Source organism: Malaya genurostris, chromosome 1 (genome assembly GCF_030247185.1).
Source record: "Malaya genurostris strain Urasoe2022 chromosome 1, Malgen_1.1, whole genome shotgun sequence".
Lineage (NCBI taxonomy): Eukaryota > Metazoa > Arthropoda > Insecta > Diptera > Culicidae > Malaya > Malaya genurostris.
The window spans coordinates 152,309,172-152,331,931 of NC_080570.1; the positions used below are offsets into that span (position 1 = coordinate 152,309,172).

General features: G+C 38.8%; 1 protein-coding gene across 19 annotated transcripts in view; it reads left to right on the plus strand.

The window, feature by feature from the left end:
* The window catches only part of LOC131426206 (tropomodulin), a 147,466-nt gene that overhangs the window by 107,629 nt on the left and 17,077 nt on the right, over window positions 1-22,760 (plus strand). For 10 of the 19 annotated variants that reach the window (XM_058588766.1, XM_058588765.1, XM_058588762.1 and 7 more), the window contains 6 exons: window positions 6,874-7,026; window positions 7,089-7,256; window positions 7,331-7,675; window positions 11,981-12,232; window positions 12,300-12,447; window positions 13,245-13,446. In XM_058588766.1, coding sequence (XP_058444749.1) covers window positions 6,874-7,026; window positions 7,089-7,256; window positions 7,331-7,675; window positions 11,981-12,232; window positions 12,300-12,447; window positions 13,245-13,446 — 1,268 coding nt within the window. Of the gene's footprint in view, window positions 1-6,873; window positions 7,027-7,088; window positions 7,257-7,330; window positions 7,676-11,980; window positions 12,233-12,299; window positions 12,448-12,705; window positions 12,962-13,244; window positions 13,636-22,760 lie in introns of all 19 variants that reach the window. The other 9 variants (XM_058588776.1, XM_058588777.1, XM_058588779.1 and 6 more) reach the window with 3 other exon arrangements.

Sequence of the window (22,760 nt, forward strand, 5' to 3'; positions counted from 1 at the left end):
TTGTGAAGATTAAGTTCGTTAGTAGTTCGTTATTGGATGGCATAGTTCATTCACAATAGGCCTATTAATTGCATGTGGTATCTCGAGTATGGGCCGAGGACAAAAAGTTCATTAACGCAGTTCCTTGTGCTGGTAGTTCTTAAAGCCGGATCTCTAGGTAGTGTTTGGGTGACCCAGATCATCTACAATAAACCTCCTAACTGTAAGTGGAATCACGAGTATAGACCGTGATCAATAAGGTCGTTATTGCAGTTTGCTATGCGGGTAGATCTAAAGACCTGAACTCCAGGTAGTTTTTTAAAGACCTACAATAACCACAATAAGCAAATCAGCAAATGACGAACATGAACCGTCTACAAGGATCTTGATAGTTCAATTGGTTACGCTGGTAGATCTCAAGGCATATAGTTTTTGGATGAACTATTACTACCTCATAACTCATCATAATGATCCAATTGATTGAATGTGTTACCACGAGTATGGACCACAGAAAAAGAAGCTCACTAATGTCATCGGTTACGTTGGTAGACCTCAAGGCCTATTTCTCAAGGAGGTTTTGGATGGATAAGAACTTCTACTGTATGTCAATTTGCTGAATATACGGAACTCAAAAGTTATACAAAAGCCATCAGTCACGCATTCATACACTGATTTCTTGTTTCCAGAGAATTTTTGGATGCCCACGATCTTAACTAGATTATATGAAACCAAACAATACCGAAATGTACATTTCAATTCACTGGAGCATGTTGGATTGTTTTGTATACGTGAAAATAAAAATTTCCTTCACTATGCAAAAACTTATTCTACGAGATCATCGCGTAAATTAAATAAAACAAAGCGTTATTTCAAGTAAAACGCGCACGAAAAGCAAATTAAGTTCGCGTAAATTGAGGTTTTAGTGTATATTTATTCGGGCAGGACCAACCAAGTTTTTAGCCATTAGGGTCTGTACAGAGTTCTTTGCAATCGATTTCGCTGCTTTTGTCAAAGATTTTCGAATTCTTTCTATAATTGTATAGGTCGCAATTCCGGGCAGTTAGGTAGATTCGGCTCATTCGATTCAACATGGGCTCCTTTCGCTTCACACCATTCCAAAACATCTTTGACGTAGTGACAAAATGCTAAATTAGGCCAGAATAGCGAGTCATCCTCGCTCCCTGTGTGGCAACAATCGCTTCTTAGGGCATTTTTCACGGTAGCATATTTCCTTGTTTAGCATCCCGATAGTGATGATGCTTTGGCTTGCTCTACCACAGCTGCATATTGCCTGCCAAACCAAATATTTTTTGGGAAACCTGGCCTTTTTCTCCGTCCTAAAATGCTCCCTTCATATGCCGTTTCGTTGCATTGGCAGTATTAAAAAACATTTCGGGAATCTATCTAAAATCTTCAAACACTTAAGTTTCGGCATCCATTATCACGCAGAAAAATTTAGTCAAATATTTGCGATACAACTTACGACCCGTCACATTCAGTTTATCATTTCGGTTCGGTACAGTTTTCAAATTGAACGGCTTAATGCCTTGATGGTGCTTGAAACTATGCACAAAAGTTGGAGACATTTTTACTTTTCTAGCCACAGTCACAGATCTGGTCTCTTCTGAAATATTTGCTTCATTTTCGCGTCCTTCTGGTGGTTCCTGAGATCCGTTTTCTCATCCTTCCTGGATGTTGTCGAACGTGCATCGAAGGATTTACGAACGCTATGGACAGTACTCACAGCAAAACCAAGCTTTTATGCAAGTTTTATTACTGACAGATTCGGATGTTCATTGCTTTTCGCACCACAGCTTCTAGTATCACCAAAACTTGATTTTACACAATGCATATTTCACGCATATTGATGAAGTATTGCCAGAATTATAAATAGTTCGGGGTGTCCAGACATTGTCGCGAACAAGCCTTTGATCCACTGGGTTCCAGCTTCCATGTCGTGAAAGGTGACAAATACTGGAGTTTTTCCTTTCGATTTCGACAACCAAAATCTTTCAATGTTTCAAATCAGGAGACTCTTTTTACTGAACTATCACTCGATTTAACGAACAATTTTTGTTTCAATGTGTATTCTTAATTTTTCGCAAGAATTCTTTCTCATCTATCGTTTGATCTAGCAAAATTCTTTTTCTCACTTTATGTTATTCCTCGTCTTTCAAGACTTTACATAACTCACTTGTTTCTTCTGTAGAAGCCGTTTTCAATTGGTAAAGTTTGTAGTAGCCCTTGCTAATTCTGTGATAGCATTTAACAATTATCTATAAAACAAATTACTTTTTTGAGCGGTTATTGGAATGAACTAGATCGATTCAAAATGAAAAAAAAATCAATGATAGTTTATTACTCCATATAGTGGAATTAAATGGAATAATTTTTTTTCTTTTTGAATCAAATTACCTATAAGTTTATGCAAAGTACCTGTAAATTCAATTTTAATAAATTAACTAATTTTTCAACGCGTAACATACTAAGTCGTGCGTGAACACGAATACCATCACTGAAATGTATACTGACTATTATCCTTCTCCCATGATAATTGTGGCCAGAAAGCCTTCACTTAGTTTTGTTCTTTCGGCAAGGATGGCATTTATCGTATCAAAAAACGCTCACTGGCAACTCTTCTGCGATTGAATCAGTGCCATTAAAGAGAGACGAATATCATCGCAACAACAAAAACCCGGCATGGCTCATTTAACATAGAATCGACACCAGTGCGAGAGCGAATTTCTCTCGATGACATTTCTGAGAATCAAAGGTTAGCACGCTGCTGTGGGGATCCTCGCTGAAGTAACAAACGGTCGCTTATTCTCGTTTCGCGATCCGATTCTATACAGGCAGTTGATAATTGCGATAGAATCATTTTACTATTGCCGCTTATTCTAACTATGTGCTTATAACCTTTGTATCAGCGGTGTCTATGAAAATGTCTGTGAATGCTCCACACAAGGGTTTTAAAATATTGCAACCTAGTATGAGAATCATCAAGTTGAATCAGCGATTCGATTTTCTGCGATAATTATCAACTTGCTATTCTCTCTTGGGAAATTCCACACAGCAACGATCATTATCAGACTGTAAATTTTTTTTAAGGGCGTGAAATACTCAGAGTATGAAGTGGAGCGAAAAAATGTAGCAAAATTCTCTCACGGTTCATGCAATGAGAGACTCGAGTTGTTGTAGCATCTTCTACCGGATTGAAAATGTTGTATACAATATAGATAGCAATATAGCAGCTTCTGTCAAATTTTCGGCAATCACCAACACTGTCTTTCGGCTTTTCAGAGTGTAGACAAAAGTGGTGCAAAAAGTGTTTTTGCAAATAGCATAAACTTTACGTCTGCTTAACGTTTTTTTGTTGTTGTTGAATCGTTAGGGGGCATGAACAGTTTAACATGAACTGCTAATACACTGATGAGTCGAAGATGAAACGTAAAAATAGCAGAAAAGCATGTTTCGTGACGATACATACTTGTAAGAAAGCTACTAATTCAAATCGTTTTTTTTTTTCCATTAAGGAGACCTGAAGTCTGATCCACTTAAAATCCGAACACATGAAATAATATGTTTCTTCGGATTGGTTCGCAGCTGCAATTTCTTTGCTCGATCGTCAGTTTTTGGGGGTAAAAACAAATTTGAATTTATTCGGGACTGGGACCATATTTTTAGATACCCATGCACTATGGTCCGAAACGGGAAATTAGCGTGACAAAAATTTTTTCACTATTAAATATTAGTTTTTTGTAGTTGGTGTCTTTACAAAAGTTGTTTGTAATAAAATGGCGCTCCTTTTGATGAAAAATGTTGCAAGGGTGGTCCTCATTTAGATTGAAATCTGAAATCTGACTTTCTTAATTGAACTCAAAATGATTTTGTTGTACAATAAAGTTGTAGGAAATTTCATTTTGAGCAACTTTGCTAAAAAAAGTACCTCTCTAGCTTTTCATTTGATCGAGTTACATCAATTTTCCCGAATAAAAGTAGGGTACCTTCAAAAATTTCAAAAATATTGCATAACTCTTAAACGCCATAACGTATCAACATACTTCCTTCAGCAGAAATGAGACACACAAAAACTACAGCCAAAAATAGATTGCAGAACAATTTTAATTTTTCATTACCAAAATAACTACTTCAATTGAATTTGAGCTACTGAGGATTAGAGATACTGTGTAATATGGTTATTCCGAACTAGTTGGCCATGATAAATTTATGAACAGAAATTTTCATGATCTCGACAACCTTTCCAACAAGTTGGTGCAAGTTAGTAAAATGCAAATATTTTTATCCACATCGTGCAAAGACGCCTATGACACTGGTCCTTCTTTCTCATACATTTGTGTACCGAATAGCCTGTAAAAGCACAACGAGTTTTGTTTCGAATAAATCCATTCTACTCATTTTAACAAACTAATGATTTTTTTGGGTTTCAGGAAGTGCTTTGACTTACAACAAATCTATTTACGGCTGTAGTTTTTGTGTGTCTCATTTCTCGAATGGACAATGTATGGAACACTTGTAGAACAAATGAATGCCTTCTGAAGACAACTTTTTCGTAGAACGTTTCACGAAAAAATTAGAACAAAAAAAGTGAATTTTCTGGAGCCACCCTACTTTTAATCGGGAAAATTGATGTAACTCGATCAAAAGAAAAGCTAGAGAGGCACTTTTTTCAGCAAAGTTGCTCAAAATGAAATTTCCTATAACTTTATTGTACAACAAAATCATTTTTGAGTTCAATTAAGAAAGTTAGATTTCAGATTTCAATCTAAATGAGGACCACCCTAGCAACATTTTTCATCAAAAGGAGCGCCATTTGATTACAAACAACTTTTGTGAAGATACCAACTATAAAAAAACTAATATTTAATAGTGAAAATATTGTTGTCACGCTAATTTCTCGTTTCGGACCATAGTGCCATGGTACCTTTGTAAGTATTAAAGAAATATGGTTCAAATTTACCGAGCAATTTTCGCTGGTGATTTGAGACAACAGCTATGAATTCCTTGCCAGATCTTCAATTTGTGGGTGCGAAGAATTCGATTCCCAACCTCGAACTTAGGGTCAGAAAGTTTTTCTGGCCCGAAGAGGCGAATGACCTTAAGGTTAAAACCTCCATAATCGAAACAGAAAAACAGTACTGAGATTTGATTTAATTTTTCGTGAAGTCGCTTGAAATTCATCTTAACATAGGATTCGTGGTCCGTGAGAGTTTTAAGTCCATAGAAGCACATTCCTTGCCAGATCTTCAGTTTGTGGGTGCAAAAAAACTTCACCTAGTACTGGGATTAGATTTAATTAGTCGTGAAGTCTCTTTCAATTGATCTTGGCATACGATTGGCGGCCAGTGAGCTGAGCTATCGCCATTAGACTTTACTTTTCCATGTCTGACTACTTATGCAGAATGGCTTAAATGGCTTTTCGTTGACGATTCTCCCGCACGGCGATATTGTGGCTTGCACCTATTTTCTATCACTCGTAGATACTCGTGGGTGTCCGCTGATCGGTTTTGATTCCTTCAAGGTCGATTGTCGATCGCTTATTACAGTGGTAAATCCGGTGAAATCTGATAGATTTTTGTTATTGCTAGATCACCAGAATTTTATTATTATTATTATTACCAATGAATTCTACTACATATTTTTACATAAATATAGAAATAGTAGAATTCAATGGTAATAATATCATTATTCTGGTGAACTTATTCTACTAAACGATTTTGTGGATTAGATATTCAAACATTTATCCGGTCCCAGAAATTTTCGCGCTACAAATCCACTCTTTCATTAGTGATAAACAGGTTGATTTTTTGTCTGCAGCTGCTGATTTCTTGCCAGATCATCAGTTTTAAGTGAAATTATCGACGAAAAGCAATTTTTATCTGCTAGGGACGTCTCCATGTGAAAATAAATAATTTTTTCGAATATTTGCTCAAAACCTACAGAGGTTTCGTCGTCCGTGAGTAAATTCAGTAAACTCTTGGAACACGATTTCTCTAGACGGCATTGCGACTGGCATCGTATCAAATCCTTCAGTACAACGTATCAATCACGGATGGGCTTCAGATCTTCGAAAAAGGGATTTTTTAGCTTCGGCTACTGTATTTTTGTAACTTGTTGCCGAAATTACGAAACCGTTCTTTGAAAAGTAGTTTTTCAAAACAGAGCTGAGGACGTGAAATTTTCGATTCAACACAACAGACAGACTTAAACTAAATCATATTTGACGTAGTTCATTACATTCTTTTCGTCAGTGTAAGTCTCAATTTGGACTGTTTGCAACAGTTTTATTCGAAAAATTTTTTTGCTAGAGAGGATTTTTGTGATAAAGTCTATAGTTCAAAAAGTTTCATTGAAATCGGCAATGATGCTGTCAACATTGGTTCCAGTTAGAAACGTTTAAAATAGGTATAAAACCTAGTGTTTTTTTTGAGAAATTTTTGCGTAACTGCGAACGATTAATGAATGGTAATTGCAAAAAAAACCATGGACAGTAGCGAATCGCTTTCTAATCTGTTCGGTAGAAATAATTATATGCAAACAACGCTAATAATCGAATGTCATCTCTCTCTTTCTCGACTCTCGACCATGAAGTTGAGATCCGTCGACGATCATCGCTGATCACGACTCGTGAATGGCCGATCGCAAGGCTACGGTTAATGTCGCTAAATGGATAATCGTAAAAAAATACTTCGCCATTGCCGTAAATGAACAGAGTAGTTAACATATAGAAATCAATAATGGAATAATCAGTAATAATCAGGCCCATTTCGAGTAGTTTTAAACCTTTTCTGTTCAAGGGAATATTTTGCGTTGTATTTCCGATATAGACAATCACGTTCATGCCGTTTCTCGTTTTTTCTTCCATTTTTTTTGTAGACTTCGTCATCGACCACCACCAAAACCATCACCACACCCGCTAAGCTGTACGGCAAAGATCTCGGCGCATATGACGACGTCGATGTGGACGAACTTCTGGCGCAGCTTTCACCGGAAGAGATTACCCTCCTGGCCAAAGAGGTCGATCCGGATGTGAGTATTAATGAAGTTAAGGTTTTTTGCGTAGAACGAAACAATAAATCCTCCCGTTTTAGGATTCTTTCCTGCCACCAAGCCAGAGAACCAACTACGAATGTACGAAGGAAGCCACCGGTCCACTGGATCGGAAAAAGCTGATAGATCACATTAACAAGCAGGCCATGGAGACACCGGATCGGCCCGAACTGGAGCCGTTCGTGCCCGGTGTGGTTCGTGGCAAGAAGGTTAGTCGTTCTAGGAAGCTGTTGCAGCTAGAAGGCTAAATTCCATTTTTTTGCTTCTCTCTTTGAATTTTCAGTGGATTCCACCTCCACAGGAGAAAAGAATGCAGGAAGCGGCCGACCAGATCGCGATAGATCTGGGCGATGAGTACGAGCACGCCCTGTCGGATGCCACCCAGGAGGAAATTATCGATCTGGCTGCCATCCTCGGGTTCCACTCGATGATGAACCAGGACCAGTATCATGCTTCGTTGCTCAACAAAGGCCAGCCGGTGGGGCTGGGCTGGGACGGTATTACCAAGTCGTCCATCCAGAAGGTATTCCCCGCGGAGGCACCGAACAACACCGATCCGGAGGAGATGATCAAGAGAATAAAGGATGACGACAGCAAGTTGGTCGATGTGAACTTCAATAATATTAAGGTATTCGATCGGACGCTTCTTGCTAACACGTTCAGGCGTTGACGTCGGACTACGTGTTTGTATCAAAGTACGACGAACAAAAACCGTAGTCAGGGTTTGAACATCAAGTTGAACGTCAGCTCGACCAATTTCAAATAACTTTCGATATCAGAACACTTGCTGCTCGGAAATCTTTCTACGTATCGATTCAAGTAGGCAAAATTATATGTTTTAGATAATTAGTGGTTGGAACTTCAATTCGTTACAAATAATGTCTTCCTTTCCCTGTTTCCTAAGACATTTTCATGGCTCAGAACCTTTTGTTTCTCATGTGAGAAAAATGTAATTATGTGGTTTAGCCTACATAATTACAAATCATAATTACATTTCATTCGAAAATTCATTTTCGAGACGCTATAAGAATTTTATTTTCCACGTAATTGGAAACAATCAACACTGAATTCAGCACGATATTAACTTTTGAAAGCACTAACAAAAAAAAAATAGGAAAAGACTTGGATTAGGTAATCTCAGAAACATAGTAACGAGATCGACGTAGCACTGCGTTCGAGATGTGTATAGATAAGGAGTGTATCGATAAGTAGTTAGCAACATTCAAACAGTTATTACTCTGAAATGGCTTAATTTTTTGCAGCGTGTTTTGCGGTGACATGTTTGTTTACATGTGAATAACAGCTGCGCAATCGATTGGTTGCGGTACGGTTTATCGTTTCAATGAGGAGTCGAATTGATCCGGAAACGCGAAAGAAAATTCTGCACACTTGGTGCTCAGAAAGTGGTGTCACGTACAACGAAATTGCAAAACGGGTGAAAGTGCACCACACCAGTGTCAAAAATATTATCGAGAAGTTCGGTAAGACGGGTCTCAGCCAGCCCGGGCGGGTCTTAAAAGTGGTTGAGTACATCAGGAAAAACCCATCGGCGTCGACGCGGGATTTGGCCCAGCAGTTCAACACCAGCATCGGGATGATTCAACGGATCAAAGTTCGGAACTCCCTGAAAACGTACAAGAAACAGAATTTGCCGAAAAAGTCCCTGATACAGCAAGTTCAAGCCAACACAAGAGCGCGAAAACTGTATAACCGGATTCTACAGAATAAAGACGGACGCATTCTGATCGACGACGAAACCTACGCCAAGGAAGACTCTCGAGCGCTGCCCGGACCGCAATATTATACGAAATCGGTGTACCAGGACCTGGAGGACGCTGACACCACGGTGGCGATGGAAAAGTTTGAGCAGAAGGTGTTGGTCTGGCAAGCAATTTGTACCTGTGGTTTGCGGTCGTCGATTTTCTTCACGAAGGGCACAATTAACGCCAAGGTGTACGAAGAAGAATGTTTGAAGAAGAGAATGCTGCCACTGTACAGAAAGCATAACGCTCCTCCTCTCTTCTGGCCGGATTTGGCTTCAGCCCACTACGCAAACTCCGTTCTACAGTGGTTGTCAAAAAATAATGTACAATTCGTGGAAAAGGACATCAACTCACCGAACTGCCCGGATCTTCGGCCAATTGAAAGGTATTGGGCAGGAGTTCAAAAAAACTGGACGGCTGCCACCAGGAAAGTCACAAAAGTAACTGTGCATAATTTAATGAAGAAAGTCAAGTCCAAAGTGCGAGCGTTTCACAGAAACTAGGATTTTCTTCAATATAATCAGTGAAATGCATAAAAATGTAATTTTTCTACAATATATCGAAAACTGATGTCAAAATATGTTTTTTTCGCTTTTTTATTCAATAATCAATGTTTCTAACTACTTTTCGATACACTCCTTAATAATCGATTTGACACCGTTTGACCGGTTAAGATTTTGTAGTCCTGAAAAGGACCAATCGATTTCGGAAGATTGCGTTGGTATTTTAGGAATTAGAGCAGCAGCTTATGACAGTTTTTTTAATCTTCTGAAAGCCTGTCTTGAGTGTTGACCTAAAAGAAATCACTATATAAATATAATCGTTACACAAGTCGCACAATCGCTCTTATATTTCATACATCTCAATATTTGAGTAGAAGAAAATAACAAAATGCTGTACGATAGAGATTCATTTTTGGCTCTACAATATTAAACACTGCGAATACTTTTCTCGAACGCGATTCAGTCAAATACTAGCTTTATTTGCGCTCGTTTAGTGCGAATTTCTAGATGTGCATTAAACTAATGATTTTTATGTTCGATTTATATAGAAGTAATCTTAATAGTTCTTTGGATAACATTCAGAGCCGTCAGGTCGGCTGATTTCGTATAATGTTCATCATCGTTATCTTTTTCTCCAATGGAAATGAACAGCAGCTGGATGACGCAATCGCTTGAACTGCTCACAATGCAAAGTGGTCCGAAACGAGAAATTAACATGGTCCTCATTTAGATTGAAATCTGAAATCTAGCTTTCTTAATTGAACTCAAAAATAATATTATTGTAGAAAATTTTATTTTGAGCAACTTTGCTGAAAAAAGCACCTCTCTAGCTTTTTATTTGATCGAGTTACATCAATTTTCCCGAATTAAAGTAGGGTGGCTCCTGAAAATTCACTGTTTTTGTTCTAACTTTTTTGTGAAACGTTCTACCGAAAAGTTGTCTTTTGAAGAGTTGTACTAATTATTGCGCACAATTTTACTCAACCAAGCTTTTTCATATGAGCTACCAGTAGAAAGTAATGATTTTTTTTTCATCAAAAACTAGTCAAGCTTCAAATATCAATATTCATTAGATGCCACATCGATAAAAATGTATCCTATGCGGCTCCTGAAAAGTCATAATATAAGTAAAAATTTAAGAGAAAATTGGGAGGGTGTTATTTTTTTTACTTATTTAAATTAGTTTTAAAAATACCTCAAAAAAACTCAAAAACATTGCATAACTCTTAAACGCCTTAACGTATCAACATACTTCCTTTGGCAAAATAATAGTATCAAATTAGTTTCATCATTTCCGGCTTTCAGAAGGGTCAAATTGTGAAATTCTCGAACGCGATGCAGTCGAAAGCTAGCTCTATTTGCGCTCGTTTGGTGCGAATTTCGCACTGCGAAAAGTGCACAAAGCTTATCAAATTATTCTTGATTTGCACAATTTTTATCTTAGATTTAAAGAGAAACAATCTTAACAGTTCTTTAGATAACATTAATAGCCAGTAGAACGGCTGATTTTGTATAATGTTCGCCAAGGTTGTCCACTTTTCGTTTTCTTTTCCTTCAATGCAAACGACCAGCAGCTGGATGACGCAATGAACACGATTCACGCCAAACTAAGTTCGCATTCATCGCCATTTGGTTGACTGACGTCTGCCTGTCACATGAAAGCACGTTTACAAAGTTGGCTATTCATGTTGGTTTCTAAAATATTCTAGCAGTCCGGTTTAGCTCCGGTCTCCCCTAAGCTGCTGCAGTCGTTAAAAGAATGCTGTTAAAATTGATTAATATCAAAGAATTCGGCCCTTATTAGGGCTGATCAAGTATTAGAATAAACGCTTAGGAAATCTCGATGAATATTAGATTAGATCCTAAGTGCAAATGACTGTTTCTCTTTGATTTCTTTCTCTTATAATTTTTGAGGAATATTCCTGTTCCTTGTTCGATTATTTCTTCAGTGCAGATTAAAAGATAATAGTTTTAGTTATTATTCTCTGTAAATAATTAGAGAAAAAGTTTGCTAGGAGTACCGTTCCTTCCCTAACTACTGTCAAACCGTTTGTTTGAAGCCAGTTTAGAATCTAGTTTCAACGTTGTTGAACTGAAAATCGAGTCAGTGTCGGACCTGGATTTTATATCAGGTTTGCTCAAACCTCCGTTGCTAAGTGCGAAACCAACAGTTTCGTGAAAAGTGTTTGTTTGATGAAAATCGATATAATCAATCTTTTTAGGTCGAAGCTCAAGCTTTCAACTGGCCCTACTTCTTGAAATACAAACACAAAGGTCTTCCAAAGTGTCTCCAATTGGTCATTTTTAGGGCCTCGTAATAACATGGAAACAATTTTTTTTTGAAAATTTCAAAATATTGGCTGCAGGAAGAGTATTTTTTGTCGCAAATTTCCATTTCTGCTTCTTCATTCATCAGTCTTTTTCTAGTTGTCTCCAAATGAACGAAAGAACGGTTCAGAGTAATTTGTTCCTTACGTAGAAGTTTTGAGTGTTTTTACGATACAAACTGATCGACCATTCTCTAGGGTCGTCAAAAAAAAAAACTCGACTAAAACTTATTCGAAATATTGATTTTGACAATGGTGTAGTCCTACGTCAATAGTTCGAACACAGCCTACAGGGCTATCCCTTGAAGTTTAATATCTCACCCCCTTTTTTCTTTCGCAGAACATTTCCGACGCTCAGTTCGAAAAGCTGTTCGAGGCACTGCAGAGCAACACCCACCTGGAAGTGCTCTCGCTGACCAACACCGGTCTGACGGATCGCACTGCCCTGCTGCTAGCCGCCGCCATCGAGCGCAACCACACCTTGCGGGTGCTGAATGTGGAGACCAACTTCATCAGTCCGTCGGTGATTGTGACGCTGGTAAGATCCCTGCTGACACAGATGAGCATCGAGGAGTTCCGGGCTTCGAACCAGGTTAGTGAAGGGCGTTGATTGAACCAAAACGAAAAGTCAGTGTAACTAACGAACTTACCTATTTTAGCGATCACAAGTGCTGGGCAACAAAATCGAGATGGAGATCACCGACCTGGTGGAAAAGAATACGACCCTGCTGCGGCTAGGTCTGCACCTCGAATTCAACGACGCCCGTCACCGAGTGGCAGCCCATCTGCAGCGTAACATCGATAGAAGTGAGTAGTTGGTTTGGGCTTTTGCCTTCTTGGACGTATTTCAGGATCGAAAAATTCAAAAAAAAGTCAAAATCCGTAGACATTCTTGTTTGGTTTCGGTTGTACTTTTCGGCTACTAGTTCGCATTAACCGGGGGTTAGTATTTAAGATATTTGTTTCAGCCAACGATCATCAAAGGACGAGTAGGGAATGCTAGCAGAACGCCCTACTGACTGAGGTTTTTCCCTTTATTTTTGATTCTAAATCGGATGATTTCAGATGATCCGCAGCATTGTCACCCGATTCCGTACTATCGCTATCTGACCGTTCCTCCGCCGTTGCGTTCCAAGCGCTGCTTGACGGAACCTACCAAGCTTATACAACCTAGCATTACCAATCCGACCGAAGAAGAATTGGCTCCAAGCACCGATGAATCATCGGTCATTCAGAAATCAGAAATTTATCTTGAAATTGACAGCAATTCCACCGTGGTTGAAACTTAGACAAACGAAAAAAGAAAAAATAATGCTGATTGGTATGTAGGTTTACGTGTCCGGGGTTTGTCTCGTCTCCCGGTTCGGTGATTAATGCCATGTGGTTCCCTTATCCCCAACCCAACACCCTTACCTTACCCCTTATGATCCAACCATGTATCTATCTGTATATGTGTTTTACCTTTCTTTTCTTTTTGGTAACCCAACTCACTCTGTTACGCCTCACACACCGCGCGCGCGCTCGCACATTCACATTTAAAATCAAATAAACCAATGTCGATCGCTCGTAACTCGGATGTGTCTGTATGTGTGTGTGTATATCAGTCCGGATCGATAAGAAAGATGGTCGATCGTCGCGGGGTAGCTTTTATCGGCCCCATCACACCGAGGAACGGATGGACGAGCTCGAGGGTGTCGAAGAGGAAGAGGAGGAACCGGAAGTGCGCGAAGTACCACAGGACTACGACGTCGAGGAGGATCCCGACAACATCGTCATTCGTCCACCGCCCTCCGACGACGAAGATATGTAATGATCAGGCCAAGCGAAACCGATCCGCTGTTTGTTTTCCTGTTTTTTTTTTGTACTAAATTTTTACCGCTATTGCTATTGCTCTCGCTGCAAACTTGCCAAATCCAGTTTAGTTTAAGTTCTAACCAAAACTACCGCGACTAGATGCGATGCAGATCCGGGAAGCCATTGTAATTTACCGAAATAGTGAGTTTATTAACTTTTTTTCCGTAGTTTGTTAGTTAGACAGCTTGCAACCGAACTCATATCCTGTGCATCCTCGTTACACTCTTGCATTCGTCCAAAAAAAGCATCACTACCACAACAACAACAACCTCCACTGGAATGCCACCAATCAGCCAAGTTCCGGAAAGATCAACAGCGAACCAAAAAAAAAAAAACAGAAAAGCTAACCGTAAATGTTTTGTACCTGCTAATTGAAAAGTGTCTGTGCAAGCTTTTTGCTATTTGCGTTTAAACTTTCAACAACAAAAAAAACACAAAAACTTCAATCTCACCTTACTTCTCTGTCCTTTCCGATTTAACACAATTAAAACCCGATACATATACAGATAGACAGTCAAAGCAGCGATCCTCTGCCAGAATGTGTACAGAAATCAATCTGAGAATCGTCAGACCGACCGTCCGGTTTTGCAATGGTTGGGTTTAGTTGTAGTTTTTTGAAAGCGGAAACCGGAAACTCTTGTACAGTCAAATGTATAAATGATACACACACGAAAAAAAAACAATAACACAGTTGAAACCGATCCCAAGATAAATTGCAATTTTAGATTTGAATACTTCGTCCGAACATTAACCAAACTAGAGAAAATAATTTCGAGATTTTTCATTAGATAGCGACACTGGAAAATGGATGTAACGAAGACCAACCATAATGTATTTGTTTTTCATGTAATTCATTCTCAAAATATGGTACGAAATGTCCAAATCTTTACATTCAAGTAGTTTAACAACTAGCAATATTCAAATTATTGGATTTATAAGAAAGTTTTTCAGAAATTGTAAAACTTCTTGATTAAAGCTTAAAACCATTTATCGGGACGAAATGAGAAACTCAGGTATTTGGCTACAATTATCGCGTGTTTCGATTTTTGACCACTCCCGGGTCAACTTTGAACTTCCAATGAACTTTCGTGGAACCAGGGTTGGTCAAAATATCAAACGGTTAGCTTATTGCTTAATTGCTACAATGCAAATGACTTTTTTCCAAGCATCGTTTGACGAGCACTCATTGCGTAAGTTTTTCCACAAGACCAAATCGCTTGGCAGACCCTAAAATCCGGTGTGTGCAAAGTATCACGCACGTGTTCCGTTCTACTCAATCGGGTTGCCTTCTGGACAGTGTTCCCTCACATACCGGAGTAGCTTTGCAAATTCGAGTTCTACCTCTGGCTATTCTTTTTAACACTCATTCATGTATCTTCCCTCTCGGTCTGTTTCTCGTTGGTAGTTATTATAGATAAAAAGACGGGTGGCAAATGTTAGAGACATTACCGGATTGATGTGAATACGAATAACATTGGCTCGCTGAAACTGAAACTGTGCCCTTGTGAAGCACGATGTCCACGCCGGCGAACGACAAATACAGGTTGAAATTGGGGCTAAATAAAAGACCTATGAACTACCAAAAGCAAAAATCGGTTAGGGGCAAATTAGTTTAGAAAACACGTTAACGTACAGTTTTTGCAATGACTGAGCGGAAAGCCAAATGAATGAGAAACTCACAGAAAAGATGATTTTTTGGAAAAAGATACGCTCAGAGACAAGACTCGAACATGCGTTCTTATGCAATCTGTGCATGCGCGTTACCACTTGGCCACCCTAAGCTGTGATAGACACGGCTCTACCTCACAACTGGGTCTGGTTAGCGTATATCGAATATGGTCTAAATCCTAGCCGCCTCACGACCGGTATCATATATCCAAACATCTTCTCTGTTCATCAGACAATTCAAAGTATTGTCCAAAGTATCCGTCGCTAGCGACAACTTTCTCCCATCTTTCCAGCAATTTTCGGATCCCGGTTCGAAAAAAGGAGTCCTCTTTTGACGCTATCCATGAAGCAATCCATTTTTCCAATTCTTCGAAGGATTGAAAATGTTGATCTGCCAGGCCGTGTGCCATCGAACGGAATAGATGAAAGTCAGAAGGGACGTCATCTGGGGAATACGGCGGGTGGGGCAAGACTTCCCATTTCAGCGTTTCCAGGTACTTTTTGACCACTTTTGCGACGTGAGGCCGAGCATTGCCGTGTTGGCGACTTTGTCATGTCGCTCTTGATATTGTGGCCGCTTTTATTTTAGTGCGCGACTAAGGCGCATCAGTTGCGTTCGGTAGCGATCTCCTGTGATGGTTTCACCCGGTTTTAGGAGCTCGTAGTAAACCACGCCGAGCTGATTCCACCAAACACAAATCATAACCTTGGCGCCGTGAATATTATGCGTTTAGGATTATCGTATCGAACCCACTTTTCATCACCGGTTACGATTCGATGTAAAAACCCCTTACGATTTTGTCTTTGAAGCAGTTGCTCACATACAAATAGACGGCGCTCGATGTCCTTCGGTTTCGATTCGTAGGGCACCCAGTTTCCTTCTTTCTGAATCATGCCCAGGGCCTTGAGACGTTTTGAAATGGCTTTCTGACTCACTCTCAACGATTCGGCAAGCTCTTCTTGGGTTTGGCACGAATCAATTTCGACATCGAAATCACCATTTTTGAAACGTTGAAATCACTCCCGACACGTTCTTTTACTCAGAGCAGCATCACCGTAAGTTTCTTTCGATGTACTTCAGTGCATTTTTTTCGAATTGTTACAGAAAAGTAAATTTCCAGCAAATGGCGAGAATTGAAACGGCGATGACAAATCGTTAAGCATTGGACACACTCACTTTAAAGGCATTATCATCTATGTATTTTGACTAGCCTCAGCCGGTACAGCCACCTATCGGAAAACGGTGGAAGCAAAGTTGTACACTTGATAATCCCTTGCTACCTTCTCTAATGTACCAATCGCTGTCTGGCTATGAAAGTTGTTTTGTTGTGAATGTAGGCTAGTGGCCCGTTGTAGCTGTGTTGTGTTAGTGACGACGCAAACTTTTTTCGAAACTTCTGCTTCATTCCAAAAGCTAACGCATCTTCGGTGTATGAGAAAGACAAACACCCGCCATGACTTTTCCTCTTTGATACTCGATGATGCCATACACTTCAGAGAACTTTAATTTCAAATCATCGGTGGTTATGTCATACAACTTGAAATTTCATCACCAATTATTGAGCTTTATCTATATTAATCTATTTAAAAAAAAACGATGTGACCGATCGTTGTCATGACGCAAAATAACGATCTTGTGTTTGATCTTATCCTTCGGATTGTCTGATGGCTTACGAGCCATCTTATTTCAGCACTTTCGGAGCAAAAATAGACATTCGTGAATATTTCATTTTGTAATCCGACGATAAAATATGCCGAAGACTAGCACTTTTTTTGGGGGGACATAATAAATCCTCTTTTTATTACCAGTGACAAAACAAATAACACTGGAAAGATTCTTGTTGTCAGTGGAATCATTGAACTACATTAGTTCTGTACGTTAGGAGTCGGCTTTGAGGTCTGTTGAAACAGAATATACGAATTGTACAAAAGGATGGTAATACAAAGATTTCGACTTGTTGACAACAAACAAATGCAAAACGACTTCTGTTTATGCTGCTCTAACAACATTTCTAACCCATAAAAACGCAGTTCAATATTTTTCTGGTTCAACTCGTGCGGTACTAAATGTGCAACCTTTCGGATGAATCGCACCTAGAGAAATAACTCTCTGTGTCACGCTCGATGTGAATTAAAAAACGCGACGTTTTGTCTAGGAGGTTTGGTGCAGTTTTATGTATCAAAAATGTGGAAGGGTAATGTCAGAGATACAACTGAATGACGTGAATACGAATAAAACTGAATGCTTTTCCCTCACACCTGAATACCGATAATCGCACGTACTAGTTGATTGATTGTGTAAATTTTGCAAACTTTCAATGCGTCACTAGCATTACGGGATTGCGTAGGAGACAAGACCGATTGAATAAAAAAATGCAATGTTCAAGTTCATTCAAAATTTGTAAAATACACAACAAATCGTTTTTAGCCGACGAGGATTTCAAAATTTGAGTTGGGAATGAAAATGACATTAATATCAATCACTTACTTACTTACTTACTTACTTAGCAACTCAGTAAATAAAAATGCATTTCTCGCATAGCCAAAATAGTTTCCAATGTAACACATGAGATCTAACATTACTGCTCGAAATCAACCGGTGGCTCCATCGTTTGCAAAACACTGGAAGCTTATTCTAGCACCTAAGAAGTAAATTTCAAAATATAGTTTGAGCATCTTTATATGAATTTCGTTGCGGCTTTTGCCCTTCTGATTTAGACATGTTGATTTTTACTATAGTCGCTAGATAGAATAAGAGAAGAGAGAGAGATGTTCACTACTAACTGAAACGAATAAAGGGTGTTAGGATCAAAGATTCGTCATACAAGAATGTGTGGCTTTTTAGATAAAAATCACACTATAACAGTTCGGCTGGAAAGTTCGTATCGTTTAATAGAAACACACATTTTTTTGCCAAAATTCGTTTTTATTATTCAACATAATTGCCATCAGAGGCGATACAGCAATTATAGCGATCTTCCAACTTTTCGATACCATTTTTGTAGTACGATTTGTCCTTTGCCTCAAAATAGGCCTCAGTTTCAGCGATTACCTCTTCATTGCTTGTAAATTTTTTACCAGCGAGCATTCTCTTGAGGTCTGAGAACAGAAAAAAGTCACTGGGGGCCAAATCTGGACAATACGGTGGATGAGGGAGCAATTCGAAGCCCATTTTGATCGATTGTGTGCTCACGCGGCACCCATTTTGCACAAAGCTTTCTCATATCCAAATATTCGTGAATAATATGTCCAAAACGTTCCTTTGATATCTTTAGGGTGACAGTTATCTCGATCAACTTCACTTTACGGTCATTGAAAATCATTTTGTGGATTTTTTTCACGTTTTCTTCGGTAACAGCCTCCACTGCGTTCATCGTCTTCGGTGCTCATATGACCAGTACGAAATTTTGCAAACCACTTACGAATTGGCGTCACTTTTTTTCATCAAAAAGTAGTGTTTCATCAACACACGAAATTCCTTTTTTTCCATTTTTTTCACAATAACAAAAGTAGCTTCACTCAAAATGCAATATCTCACAAACTAATAATCAGACAGCTGTCAAATTTATACACGTATCTTTTGAAGGTTGGTACTAACTGAAAATGGTATGGATTTTATTCTAGTGGCGCCCACTCATAGAAACGATACGAACTTTTCAGCCGATCTGTTACAATATACAGAGTGCTAGGGATGGATATAACATCGATGCTTTTCGCACAACCCACCTGGGTTCGATTCCCGACCCTGCACATAGGGTCAGAATATTTTTCTGCCCCGAAGAGGTGAATGACCTTAAGGTTAAAACCTCTATAATTGTATTTGAGTGCACTCCTACAGATAAATTTTCTAATATATAATTTTCCATAGTAACGATGTAAATATCGTTCTAAAAACCAAAGAAACAGATGGCTTGTTACACGAGGACTTTTGATAGCTCATTGTGTTTGAAAATTTCTGCCACTTTTTAGTCTGTCTTGACTAAAGGTTTTATCATCCTGTACCACGTAATCAAACTTCGTCAACATCTGCTGGAACAGGTTCCACGCTCTTAACATTCTTGTTAAGAATTTGGATGATTGTTATCTGTTGATGTAGAAGAAGAGGAGGTTTCATGCCTGTTGGAGAGCAAATTTGATAGAACCTAACTCCACCAGGCTTTTCCCTTGTCCAAATAAACAAAGTCGACAGTTCGATTTCTAGGATTATTTTTTATCTTGATGCACAATTGTAGACCAGTGATTCCCAAACTGTTCCCTGCCGGCCCACCAGTGGGCACTAGCTTATTAACAGTGGGCAGTAAACTCGTAAGTGGTCCACTGGTGGGCAATGAGTCTGAAAAAGTGGGCTTTTCGATTTACAAAAAATCATCTATCTGAGAGGGGGTCAAAGAAAATGTATTCGTGAAAAGCCAACATAAAAGTTGCCAATATGATGTGGAATAGCGATTTTGGTGAGATTCGTAAGAAAGACAATAAAAATAAGTAATCCAAAACTTAAAATGTGTTACGAATCAAAAATTGCTCAAACAAGAATGAACAGGTGAAACTTTCTATTAAAATTCAAATTATGTCTATATTCCAAGTTCATACAGAAGATAAAAAAATATATTCGCTCGTGCTTTCCTTTTAGCAAATTCGAATGGGCCGTTTTAATCTTTCCATCAAGTTTTGTACTGCCTCCGTGATTGCCTTGAGCTGCATCTCTCCGACAGTAACCTGCAGTCTCTGCGTGAGTTTGCGCTTGATAATTTCCCAATATTTTTCTAATGGGCATAGCTCTGGCGTCTCGGAAAAGTTCATTTTCTTGAGCAGAAAGTTGTTCGTGGAATACCACTCCAAATCCGGCCATATGACAAATCCGGCCATATGACAAATCCGGCCAAAATAGAATGGAGCACTTGTACTGCTTGCTTATGCAATCTTGGATGGAGATGTAAGGGTTCCACTTGAAGTAGATGCCACCTCTTTTCAACGGTTTTGCGACATTTAGCGTTCGATTTTCTGGATGTGATGAAACACAACTCAGAAGACTTCCCGGTAGAAAAACGCTTATAAAGGGTGTTTTTTTTTAAAGGTATGTGATCTAATTCTCAAAAAAAAAAAATTTGTTGAGAAAATTGATGAAATCTTCATTGGAATCGATAAAACGATCAAAATAATTTAATGTTGGAAGATAATTTTCTGCAAATGTTGGCCCTGACTCCGCTTTAGATGGATAAAAATCAAATTTTGGTACACTCTCTCCGACATATCGGGCGGTATTTCACGAATAAATGCTTCAATATTGGCATCCAGTGCTGCTCAACCGTTGCTGGTTAGTCCTTGTAGACATGCGCCTTAACATGGCCCGACAAGAAATACTCCAAAGGCGTTAAATCACACGATAAAACGGCCAATTTGAGGGTCCAGAATGTGAGATAAACTGTTTTCCAAAGGCGATTCTCAATTTGGTCATTGTTTCGCGTGCCGTATGGGATGTGACACCGTCTTGTTGAAATCACATGTCAGGTATGTCCAATTCTTCAATGGCCAAAGGAAGTCGTCTATCATCACACGGTAGCGCTCGCCATTCACAGTAACGTCTATCGTCGCCTTTTAAGAAGTACGACCCAATGATGTCACTGGCCCATAATCCACACCAAGCAGTGACTTTTTTTATGCATTGGTAGCTCTTGCTATGTTTCTGTCTGAGAAATGAGCTTCGTCGCTGAACACAATTTTTTGATTAAGCAGTGAATCTTCCTCTAACTTTGCAAGCGTCCATTCATGATTAAATTATAGACCAAACTGAATAAGTTTGACAATGACACAAGACACGATTCACGCGTGATCTGTCGAAAATAGTGTTGCCAAAAAAATACCAGCTAAAAAAAGTACGGGTGTGCAATGTCAGAGACATAACTGGATGTCGTGAATACGAATAAAACTGACACGATTTCTTTCTACTTTCGAACTCGATTATTATGGTTCTAAAAAGAACCGATTTGAAGAATTCTGAAATTAGGAACTGGATCTGAGTTCAAGAACTAAATTCAGAACTTAGAACAGACTCAGAACTCAGTTGGATTTTAGTTCTAGAACTACAATTTCGAAACTGAAATCAGTTCCGGAATCATTTTCCAAAATCCAGTTCAGCACGCAGACTCTGAATTCTAAACCCATATTCCGGAACAAAGCTCTGAAATTTGAAGACGATTGTATAGAGTACAGTAGTGTAAATTCCGCATAATTCTTTAGGAGTATTATTATGGTTCTAAAAAGAACCGAATAGAAGAAATCTGGAATAAAGAACTGGACCCTGAGTTCAAGAACTAAATTTAGAACCAATAATTATCAGAATCAAGTTTCAATTCTAGAACTGCAATTTCGAAACTCAAATCAGTTCCGGAATACAGTTCCAGAATCCAGTTTCAGCGCGCAGGCTCTGAATTCTAAACCTATACTAAACTCTGAAATTTAAGCTTCTCGTTAGGACTACCGATAAGCAAATGAGAGTTGCGACCAGAGCGTTTGAGGTTTTAACCACGCAGAAGGTGCACTCACAGTCGCTGCTGGTTCAAGGTTTAACTCCCACGACGTCTGCTTCCATCGAACGCACGAAAAGAAATGATCGATTTTCGACCACGGTTCCTCTTTTATACGCATTCAGTTGAAGATATGTGCCTGACTACCTCAAAATCGTCGTCCTTGCGCGAAAAACCCAAGCGAAAGTAATGAGTTTTCCGCGTTGTTTTCAAAATTTTAAGAAAACTTTATTTTTGAGTTGTTTGTGGTTATCTCACACTGTTCAAAATATTATCCTAAATTCCTGATCATATTTTTGATGAAATGGTGAAAGAATTATGTTGCTACCATTAATACAAGTCAAGATATTTACGATTAAGTTCTGACCCATTCTTCCATATGGCTAATTTTGAAAAGGCACCCCATAGTAAAGTAAGTCGTATTCACGACAAAACACCCTTTAGTATGATCTGACTGTGTACAGCCGATGTAGTACAAATATTAGTCTCAAGCCGGTGATCTAATACCGCACACATTACTTATCAAGCCTATTGCATACCAATCTCTGCGAGTAGCTAGGAATTTCGTAATGCACGAGCCAACTTTGGATAGGTTTCTCTTCTTGCTTCGATGCCATTTTTATAATTGTAGACAATGTGCGATGAAAACATGCCTTTAACCTGGAATTAAATCAAATCGTCAAAAAAAAAACTCTTGTGATTTTATCTAACTTGGTTTGTAGGTCAAGTACGGACATTGTTTTTATACCAACGACTGCAAGCGTTGGTTAAGTGTACCATGTTTTGATTACGGAGAATTAGGTCGCTCAAGAATTCTTAAACGCAAAATCCGAATCTCAATTATTACAGTGCAAAACCAATCGGATGAAAACATCCGATTTTCGTATCGTTAATGTATTTATCCGGTTTTTACTTACAATTTTTTTACTTACAATTTTTTTATCAGAGTTTTTGCAAACGACTTCAGTTACGGATATTTTGTATCCTGGTTTTGAACTTGTAGTTTTTATTCGGGTTCAGTTTTGTGTGTCAGGTAAATACTTAAGCGGGGTTTCCAAAGTAAGTTGCAGCTAT